At 50.5% G+C, this 9,810-nt stretch overlaps 2 protein-coding genes across 2 annotated transcripts; one reads left to right on the forward strand and one right to left on the reverse strand.

The window, feature by feature from the left end:
- Positions 1-209: 209 nt before the first annotated feature.
- Positions 210-1,974, reverse strand: RP-L10E (large subunit ribosomal protein L10e). Its single transcript, XM_005853798.1, has 6 exons — positions 1,879-1,974; positions 1,675-1,763; positions 1,407-1,481; positions 1,189-1,281; positions 857-1,009; positions 210-632 (listed from the first exon to the last, which is right to left on the reverse strand). Exons 1-6 carry the CDS (start codon positions 1,958-1,960, stop codon positions 486-488), a joined length of 639 nt encoding a protein of 212 aa, XP_005853860.1. The 5' UTR covers positions 1,961-1,974; the 3' UTR covers positions 210-485.
- Positions 1,975-5,160: 3,186 nt separating this feature from the next.
- NGA_0447600 (uncharacterized protein) lies at positions 5,161-7,314 on the forward strand. The gene is made up of 6 exons (XM_005853797.1): positions 5,161-5,309; positions 5,381-5,781; positions 5,920-5,992; positions 6,257-6,380; positions 6,614-6,751; positions 6,965-7,314. Exons 1-6 carry the CDS (start codon positions 5,169-5,171, stop codon positions 7,243-7,245), a joined length of 1,158 nt encoding a protein of 385 aa, XP_005853859.1. The 5' UTR covers positions 5,161-5,168; the 3' UTR covers positions 7,246-7,314.
- The last annotated feature ends 2,496 nt before the right edge of the window (positions 7,315-9,810 follow it).

The following is a 9,810-nucleotide window of genomic DNA, read 5'->3' on the forward strand; positions in this document are numbered from 1 at the left end:
GGCTTCAGCATGGTGGTGATGATCGAGGCCCAGAAGTGGGTCACGCGATTAGGACTCCGGTGACAAAGCGACGGAGGAAGAAGGGATGTAAGGGGGGAAAGAGGGGAGGAAAGGGGGAGGGCGAGTGGAAAGGCTTGTACAATGGCTCCGACTGAAAAGAAAAAAGCCACCAAAAGAAAAGCATACCCGATTTGCTCAAGACCGAGCCGCTCGGCCCGCCCTGACAAAGGGAAGGCAATGACGCACGGGACAATGGCCGTGGGGGGAGGCCGGGTGCTTCTTTTGGTGGGGAGGCTGCTCCTCTTCATCTACCCTATGGACTCACATCTCCATCCGCAAGCTTCGAGTCGAAACCGAGGCATACCACAGAGGGCCGCCAGCACCTCTCTCACCGACCTCTCGCCCCTATTTCCACGTCCTTTTTGCCTACTTAAAGACCTCCGCCTACGCCCGTGCTCGCTCTCGCCCCCTTCACCCTCCTCCCTCTAGGTGCCCGCCTTCTTCCCCAACGGCCCATGCTGCGGGACGTACTTGACCCCCACCCCGTCGCCGATCAGGGTCCCGTCCAAGCGCCCGCGCACGTAGTCCTCCCGGTCCCAGTTCGTGAAGCCCCACTTGTTCGACTTCAAGATCTGGAGAAAGGAGGGGAAGGGAAGGGAGACTGGACGGTGAGCACGACGAATGGTGGCATGCATGATGTCACGGCGCTTCATGGCCGGTATTCCTTCTCCTGCACTGAGAATGTTGGCAATGCAACCATGCAGCCCCTCTTGAACATAATTTCACTGCAAGGTCCTCCACGGCCCCCCTCCCTCTCTCTCGCTCCTGCATCACACTCTCCCTCCGTCTACCCTACCTTCTGTCGACCCGGAAACTTGAACTTGGCACGGCGGAGGGCCTCGATGGCGTGCACCTGGTGGACATCCTTGCAGCGGACGCTGATCATCGCCTGGCCGATCTCGATACGCGCGACTTTCCCCGCGGGCTTTCCGAACGAGTGACGCATACCCTGTGGGAAAGGGGAGGCACCAGTCGAACGAGATAACGTGTCCATGAGGTGGGGAACATGACTTGCCCGTCGCGAAATTCCCGATGTGCACAACATTTCCGGAGTACCGATCCCCCGCATGCGACCTGCTACCTCTTTTCCCCCTTGCCCTCCTGTCACGCCCTGTCCCCCTGACAAACCTGAGAGAGTCGATCGGCGCCGGCGCATGAAAGCATCTTGGACATGCGTAGGACGTGGAAAGGGTGCATACGCACACGGATGTGGTAGGAGTCCTGCGTGACGGGGACAGGGTAGATTAGCCTCTTCGGCAGCTCAAACCCCCGGGGACAAATCTAGGCCTTCCCTCACACATCCGTGAACGAGTCTACCCGTTCTCCATCGCTACACCTACACCCACCTTTCCAGCGTTTTTCAGCATGTACTTGTTGCACGCGACGCGGGCAGCCTCCATGGCCTCCGAAGAAATTTGCTCCTAATAGGAGTTTGAAGGCGTGGATAAAGAACATAGGTGCATGAGTCCACATGAATCGACGAAAGTAGACCTTCGCGGATATTCTTAACCAACTAACACAATCCAAGACCGTCGCTCCGTCGTCCCAACGAGCATTGATGGCGCCCCCCCCTTCATCCATCAGACCACGTTCTTCGTCTCCCTACTGACGTACCTTTTCGTCCGAAACCATGTGCACGACACAGGGGTACATTCCAACATCCGCCTTCTTATTTCCGCCGTCAAATATACGGATTTTAGAGTCTAATTTCGTAGACCAAACGAGGAGAAGGAGCAATGAGGAGATGAGCGTCTTTGATTGGCTTCCACCCCGTCCGGGCATTCTATCTTCCCGGCCCTTCCCTGTACTAGTTCTTACCCGGCACACCACGCAGGTAGCGAGACTTGATATAGGGCTTCTTCTTGTGGAAGCGGTAGCAACGCGCAGGTCGTCGCCCCATGTTGCCGCTGTTGTAGGGGAATTCAGGAGTGTAAGAGAAAACGTGAGATCCTGTGTCTCGTGTCAGACCGTGTCTATCTGAAACCTCGAGCGATTAGGGACGCGGATAGACGTCGTAGACAAACGTAATCAGTGTCCCATGAAGGAATCGGTAACTGCTATGTTGCCTCATGGCACGGAGGGTTTGTGCAGGGCCTCACTTCTCGCTTAAGTAAGTTGCGCCCACAGACAAGGAAAAACTCTCTCCCTGCATGGAAACTTTGACCCTCCCCCAGAGGCATAGCTACAATTAAGTCGAGACACGCATAAGGCTGCGGCGCGGAAGGTATGCCTGAGAGAGATGAATGCCCCAAGTGCTCACCAAGAAGAAAATGATGGCAGGCTGGCCCCCCCCTGACCATCGATTCTCTCTTTCGCCGGGCCCTCGCGCGTCTGGGCACGACAACACCCAAACAACCCACACGCTTCAAGAGGAGCACCACGACGCACCCACGCCAGTAAAACATCAAGCACACGAATGGCATGCCGTACAGGCGCGAGGCGCGTGTGTCATGATCCTGCGACGCGGGGCTGGAAAAAGTGACAGGGGGGAGTGGACACGAGGCTCACAGGAGCGACTCTCAGCACACAAACGTGCGAGCGATGAGAGGGAAATGAGTGCACTAGAACCGGGCGCTCAGGCGACGTCCTGTCCGGCATTTTTGAGCATGCCATTCATTTCCGTTGCTCCAGACAAATGTTGTTCATGGCACGACTTCATGGTAGTAAATGTCTTCTTTCTAGGCCTCCAGCTCATTTATTTACCCCTCTCTTCCGCGGGAAAGGGGAAACAAACAAGCTGGAAATTCGTGAGATATGAACCAATCCTTGAAATCAAACTCCGTGCACTTTGAACGAGCACTTCAAATTTTGAAAGCAGCCTATGAGGAAGAGGATTACAGAATCAATGAAGTTGTCGACGTATGGAAGAAAATGACGAAGAAATGACGCGTATCGGATACTAGTGTAGCGTATCGCCCGCTGAAGCTCAAACGTTCCCAACACACCAAAATTCTTGAAAGAGATACAATGCTACGGGAAAGAATACGTAGCAACCATATATGATGTGTTGTCGTCACGCTCAGAATGCTGTTCTGTGCGCGTTCACGTTCTTGATTTGTGGGGGACTAGAAGTATTTACATTCATTGCCTGTCGCCTCCCACCCCCCTTCGACGACGCATTTGTTCACCTCAAAGCGAAACGTGGGCATGGCTCACCTTTTGATATGCTTACAAAGTCTACTCTAGAGCGTTCTGTCTCGCTCTTCATCGTCTCTCCCATCCCTCGTCTCCTCTCTGCCACTCTTTCCGTTGCTCCTCTCCTTCGCTCGTGCCAATATTATCCATGTCCGACTGTCTCTTACAGATCATCGAGTGTTGTTGCTTCATGGGGCCACTCAGAGTAAAAAAAATGTTCTACAATCAATGGGCGATCTACTTTTCCATAGCAATTAATTTCTAGGATGATGACAATGGGTACCGCCCCGGAAGATGAAGACGGTTGAATGATCGTGTCTTGTTGCCACGATACCAGCTTGATCTGCGAGAATTCTTTCTACAAATACGAAATTCTCCTCGAAGGTTGGACGATAGGATGTTCTTGCTTCGTGTCGACCTTCAGTTTTATAAGGCTCGTCTTCCCCGGGAATCCCGGAACTGGGCAACCGCACGAAGCTTGCAGCGTATCATTGGTGTAGAATCCTCCTTTTCTTCCTCCGAAAAATCACAATTTTCCAGGCCTACTGCTATCCAAGATCTGTTGTCTTGTTCATCTCGTGCCGCTAGGTGGTTTGCATTTTCAAGTAATGAGTCTTAATTTCAAAATGCAGGGATATTTATACTCTACATACATAATCCCTTGAAGGGATGACAGCAGGGAACTCTTTTTTCCCCAAGGATAAAGCCATCTTTGTAGTTCCGCAGGGTATCTCATCGTCTCGACTTGGGATGCGCCATTATAACCATCGATTGAGAAACATCACTCTATCTCTTATGGCCGACAAGACATTGATAGCAAGGGAAATTCATCCGATTGGGTAATATTCCCAGACTCCCCGAAAAGAATAATAAGTCCAACGCATACTTACGTACTAGACAATGAGATGGTGTCGCTCATGTAAAAAATCATACAGGACGACAGCATCGGGATAATAGACCTGAATCACGAGGATCGAGAGCGCTTTTTCTGAGGCGTAGACGGCTACCTATCATTTTTCACGAACGAGGCGACAGTCGGCTTATTATAGGCAATTTTTGAAACGTCAGATTTAATCAAATCCTACAAGTGTACATGCATGTGTGGCTGAGGACGTGTCTTCGCGTGCGAGTGTATTTTTTTGGCACATCAATGAACTCTCCTCTTCTCATGACTTAATGCAGGAACCAAGAATTTTATACCCTATGCGCATTCCTCATAAAACGCGGGCTGTACATCAAAACAAAATTGTGAAATATGACTGGAAGTCTGAATGCAGCTCAGGCCATCGCATGCAAAATTTTAACGATAAGCCGGACATGTCCTGGCAAGATAATGGAAAGGAAAGCACTTCTAAACCAGAAAAAGAGAAAGAAAAGACTGAGAAGTGCATTTGCAAATAGAAGTCGATCTGAACCAAGTTTCCGCTTTGATTCTTAACCTGAGGCACATTTTTCCAGCCCATCGGAAAATAGGCTCGTCCCGTGCGCATTCTATTGGAAAGGAAACCAAAAACATATCTCGTGCATAATTGAATTGATTACCACAAGGGTTAAGAACTCCAGCTGTGGTCAGCGGGCGTATGGTCTAGTGGCTTGTCCTAAGGCGCATGTTGAGCGTGTGCTGCGAGGGCAACTGGTGTATGATTCTCCTTTAGGGTAGGAGAGGTCCGGCGTTCAATTCGCCGTTCGCCCCCATTCTTTTTTTCTTTGGACTGCGACACTTGTGGCGTGGAATTTGTCTTTCGTTTTCACTCTTGAGGCTTGGTGTATTTGTGGTCCATGCTGTTTTATTCATTTTTGGCTCATTTTTTTAGAAAATTAACTACGCAGAGTATGGGGCAGGAAAAATAGAGTCGTTATCAGACAAACATGCTAGGATCTGGCATGACATGGATGCCCTGGATAACTTGGCTTTCGTACCCGATTTACTTTATGTATTGTTTCTTCTTCCTCCATATTCGCCATAAAGGCTTATGACGACACTATGTGTAAAAAAAAATGGCATTGCTGTACAAGAGTTCAAAAAGCCGGACGTAATATTTCTGCCAAATCTGCGAGTACGTCGCCTGCTCCTCTGCCTTCTAGTCGCGGCAAGAAGCGCCACAGCAATTCAGGTACTCAGTGGCTGGTGGTGATCATTCCATCTAATATTCTAACTTCGATTTTCATTCTAATCGGCGCTTAGGGTGGACTGGGGCCCTGTTTCTGCCCGCTCCGTGCTCCCTGTGTTTCCTCTGAGTCGTTGACCTCCAGCACCTCCACTACGTTTCGGCCCCCGTCAGCCCGACTTCCCCGTGCTGTTGCTTACACCAAGGAAAGAAGAAGACCTTTCACATTGCTTCTCGCTCCCAAGCTCCGGAATAAATCCCACCTCTCCTCGTTGTTCTCCTTCCTCCCTCCTACCGAGCATCCCGACGACCCACACTTACAAGACACCACGGAAGAGCGACCCCTTTTCTTCACGTTTCCTTCCATAGAAAATGCGCGTTTCGTTGCAGCTCATCTGGTCGACTTTGGCCTGGCCCGAACGGTGTCGTTGTGGCCGTCCAGCGTGGAAACTTGGGAAGCCGCCGACGACGGGAAAAGGTGAGGAGGGAGGAGGGAGGAAGAGGGCAGTAGAAAGCAGGATGATGCATAGGAAAGATATGGCTTGGGAAGGCATACTACTAGTCACATTATTCCAGCCAACTGATTTGTTCCTCGGTCATCCCATTTTCTTGGCAGGTCGACTGGCCGGGGGGGTCCGCGACAGGAGTATGGGCTGATGGTGATGGCAAGGGCCGGGGCGGCTCGACTGGTAAGGAGAGGAAGGGAGATGAAAGGGATAGGTGGGATTGCGTGCACAGCGGTATTGCCTTGAGGGGGGAAAACGGCGTCGAGAGGAACATGGTGAAGCCGAGAAGGAAGGAAGAGTGGCCAGGAGAAAAAAGCGAGAGGAGGTAGAAAGACAAATGCCAAGGGGCAGGGCGCCCCGACGCTGGAAGATTTTCCTGTCCCTATATCATGTGATGCGTGGGCCTCTTATCCAAGTTTCAATCCCTTCGCTTTCCCCCCCACCTAGATCCACCTCGAGGTCGGCAATCTCGTGAACGGAGGTCAGGAAGACGGAGCTCCCAGCCCTTCCTCTTCCCTATCCTCCTTCTTCTCGCCGACTGACCACAAAATCGGAATATCTGCTTTTGCAGGTAGCTCTTGGACCCCTCTTCTCGCCTCGTGTTGAAGCAGCCGTCTCCCTCACTCCAGTCCTACTCCTGCCCTCCTTTTTGTCTCCTTCTCCTTCCTTTCCCTCTTTCTTCTCTGCCTCTCTCTCTCTCATCTCTTCTGAAAATGATGGCAAAGTGAGGTTTTGCCACCATTTGCTGATTATTTCGGATTTGACTGAAATCGGTTTATCCCTCCCTCTCCTCCGCCTCTTCAGACCAGGATCAGTCCCCTGCCTTCCCGACGTTCCCTTCCTCACCTCCTCGATCCCTCCCAAAAGAGGAGACATCCGGTCTGTGGGACTGGGAAGACGTACATGCGTTTGACGACGAGTATTTCGAGGACGAGGAGGACGGTAAGTGCGGCAGGGTGGAAAAGAGAGAAGACAGGGGGGGAAGGAGTGGGAGATAGATGAGCGAGTAACGCTGATCCTGCTAATTGCCAGAGAGCCATACTTGAAGATCAACAGCTGCCACCGCTGACTGTCAGGACTGGTGCCCACCTATACCGAGAAATCCCCTTTCCTCCGTCTCACTGCATTATCTGCAAAATTATTTGCTGCATTCAGACCCCGTAGTCGTGCCGCAGGAGGATATCATGATAGTCAACGAAGACGACGCCTACGAGGCCGTGCTGGAACAAAATGTAATAATAGAGCAAGAAGGGGAGGAAAAAGAAGACGTAGCAGGAAAGACAGGACTAAGGGGGAGGATGGACAAAGAGGAAAATATTGAAGGAACGGTTCAAGCGGATGAGGAGGTGCTTTCGACTGAGATGGAGAGAAAAGGAGAGGGAGAGTTGGATTGGTACGATGAAGATGACGTACATAATTCTTTGCTGGGATGGTAATAAACTGGGAACTTGAAAAGCGGGACAGTGATTTACTTTGGCAACGCAGTGGCGTTATTACTCTTTTGGTTGATTATGCTTGTATGACAAGCAACGAGCATCCCAAAAATATGTACTCGAGCCTCCGCTTCGGCTCGTATGCGAAGGATGGTTAAGATGTCGCCGTCAAAGAGAGTTCACATTGCCAATTCCTACCGGTCTCAAGAGTCATCTTCACCACGCACACAACCTTATACTGCTATCCAGGATTTAAGGATGAATGAAAAGCATTATAGCTGTTTCAAATATATTTATGTTCCTAAAAAGATCCTATACAGCCCACAAAAAATTCGAGCGCTGGGAGTTGGTCGCGCCCGTCCCTGATGTCAAGCTCCCTCTGAACATTGACATAAAAGAGATGACGGTAACTTTACATATTGTCCATATCCATTGAAATATAGCAGGGTCTTTAACATCGGTGAGCGACCTGTCTGATAGCTTTCGTGTGCTTCAAGCGAGTTGCCTCCCCGAGTTTTTTACCACCCTGCCGTCCTCCAAGACTCTCTTGGAACTTTCACTGAGTCAGTAGTTGTGACGTTGGTTTTGCCGCCACGGTGACTTGGAACGTAAAAATAGGTACTGGCCACGAGGAACTAGACAGCCATATTGGGTTTACAGTCCCCCAATGTTGACTTGATATGTAAGAATCAGGTAATCTAGCATTAAAGAGCAAGAAAATAGTTGATCAAGTGTGGAAAGTGCACTAGCCTAGGCACTTGCAGTCCATTTTATTCTTCGTTACGCAAGCGGCCGCACGCAAGCCATATTTCTAGGAAGAACTAGACAGCTTTATTGGTTTACCGCCCCTAATTGTCAGCTTGACACGCAAGAAATAACACTTTAGTCACATGTAGTCAGGCATCTAAGAGCAAGAGGCTAGTTAACGAAGTGCTATTCAGGAGAGACTCACGAGATTAAAGTAACGCACACGTTGAGCGGCGAAAAGACCTGAGATGGGATGCCTTACCTAGTCAGCATGCCTTGTAGATACGAAATATATATTCACAACCATCACAATCGATCCTCTATAATTCAGTTGAACAGTACCTTCATACCGTCGCAATAGTGGATTTCAGGATATAAAGGCAAAAAGAAAGTAAGTTCCTTCAACGAAAAGGTAATTTCACTTGAATGGGCGCAGGATAGATAATAGGATAAGTAGGCTCACATACTCAGGATTACATAATTATTCGCAGGGATGTCCTCTGAAGTGAAACAACACTTGGCTTATGCCACCGAGAAGGCGCTGAAGGGGGGAAAGGAAGCAAATGAGGAATATGCAGAGACTACAGGGTAAGTGTGCGTGCCAAGGAGGACAACGTCATCGACATTCCGAGTGCTACATAGTAAGAGCGCTTATTGCCAAGCAAGGTCAACAGACTGGGCCTTTTGAGGGTGAAAAAGACGAGTGTTAAATGCCTCCCGAAGACACGCCTCCTCTGCTCTACGCTTTTACACTTTCATTGTGGGCTTCTCGACCTCCCTTTAAAGATTGACAAATCTTCTGTCCTCCTATTCTCAGCAGTGTCAGTATAAAACTTATGCACAGGAAACCGTCGCGCGTAGAGGACCGAAAGCATCCTCTTTCTGCATCCTCTCCACATAACGAGGTACGATAAATCCTCAACATAGCGATAATGCTTCCGCGAACATGCTTTTTTCCCTAAAATTCCAGCGGAAACAGACGTTGCTTACATCCCCCCTCCTCCATTTGGTTCGTTTGCTTCCTTTCTTGGCGCTTGACCGAGGCAGCGCCACGAGCAGCGTATCGACGAGGAGGATGCAGGGAAGAAGCCGGAGGGAAGGCAAGCGGCGGCAACGGAGAGAGGTGTTGAGCAGCATCAAGATCGACAAGAAAAGCAGCAGGGTAAGCCTCAGGAAGGGGCCGTCTTGCGCTGACTGGAGCTAAATTCCCCTCCGTCTCTACATTCCTATAACACCCCCTCCTCTCTCTCCACGATTCTTATTATTATATTCTTCTTCTTCTTCTTCTTCTTATTATTATTGTTATTGTTATTATTATTCCTGACTCTCTCCTCTCCCTCCTCTAAATGCAGTCGCCATGGCTGCCCCTGATCGGTTTTCCGCCGATTCGATCGACGCCGCCGGTTTCTGCGGGCGTGGCAACGGTACCTGGGAAGGGAGGAGGGATGTGCGGGAGGGCGGGAAAGAGGAGCCCAAGGAGGTATGACGAATTTCTTGAACGTTTCCACCATTCGTAACCTCGTCCTTCCCTCTTTCCTCCCTGTGATCTCCCTCAATACTCGGCTTAAACCGCGCTGAATTAGGCGGCTACATTCGAATGCCGTGGGATCCTAGCAATGGTAAGTGTTCCTCCCTCCTTCCCCTCCCTCCCTCCCTCCCTACCTCTTCCCCTCTCTCCCTCCCTCTCTACCTCTTCCCCTCTCTCCCTCCCTCCCTACCTCTCCTCCTCTCTCCCTACCTACCTACCTCTCCTTCTCTTTCCCTCCCTCCATACCTCTAAGTCTATTCTCCTGGTCTTTCTCACTCTCCCCCCCCCCCCCC

This window comes from Nannochloropsis gaditana (genome assembly GCF_000240725.1).
Source record: "Nannochloropsis gaditana CCMP526 unplaced genomic scaffold scaffold736, whole genome shotgun sequence".
NCBI classification, from domain to species: Eukaryota; class Eustigmatophyceae; order Eustigmatales; family Monodopsidaceae; genus Microchloropsis; species Microchloropsis gaditana.

Excerpts from the sequence above, each read along its gene's own strand:
- RP-L10E (XM_005853798.1), bottom strand. The coding sequence starts at position 1,960 with ATGGGGCGACGACCTGCGCGTTGCTACCGCTTCCACAAGAAGAAGCCC. Across the intron at positions 1,764-1,878 it reads CTACCTGCGTGGTGTGCCGG|ACTCTAAAATCCGTATATTT; the intron begins GTAAGAACTAGT and ends CTACGAAATTAG. Across the intron at positions 1,482-1,674 it reads ACATGGTTTCGGACGAAAAG|GAGCAAATTTCTTCGGAGGC; the intron begins GTACGTCAGTAG and ends AACTCCTATTAG.
- NGA_0447600 (XM_005853797.1), top strand. The coding sequence starts at position 5,169 with ATGACGACACTATGTGTAAAAAAAAATGGCATTGCTGTACAAGAGTTC. Across the intron at positions 5,782-5,919 it reads GCCGCCGACGACGGGAAAAG|GTCGACTGGCCGGGGGGGTC; the intron begins GTGAGGAGGGAG and ends TTTTCTTGGCAG. Across the intron at positions 6,381-6,613 it reads CGGAATATCTGCTTTTGCAG|ACCAGGATCAGTCCCCTGCC; the intron begins GTAGCTCTTGGA and ends CCGCCTCTTCAG.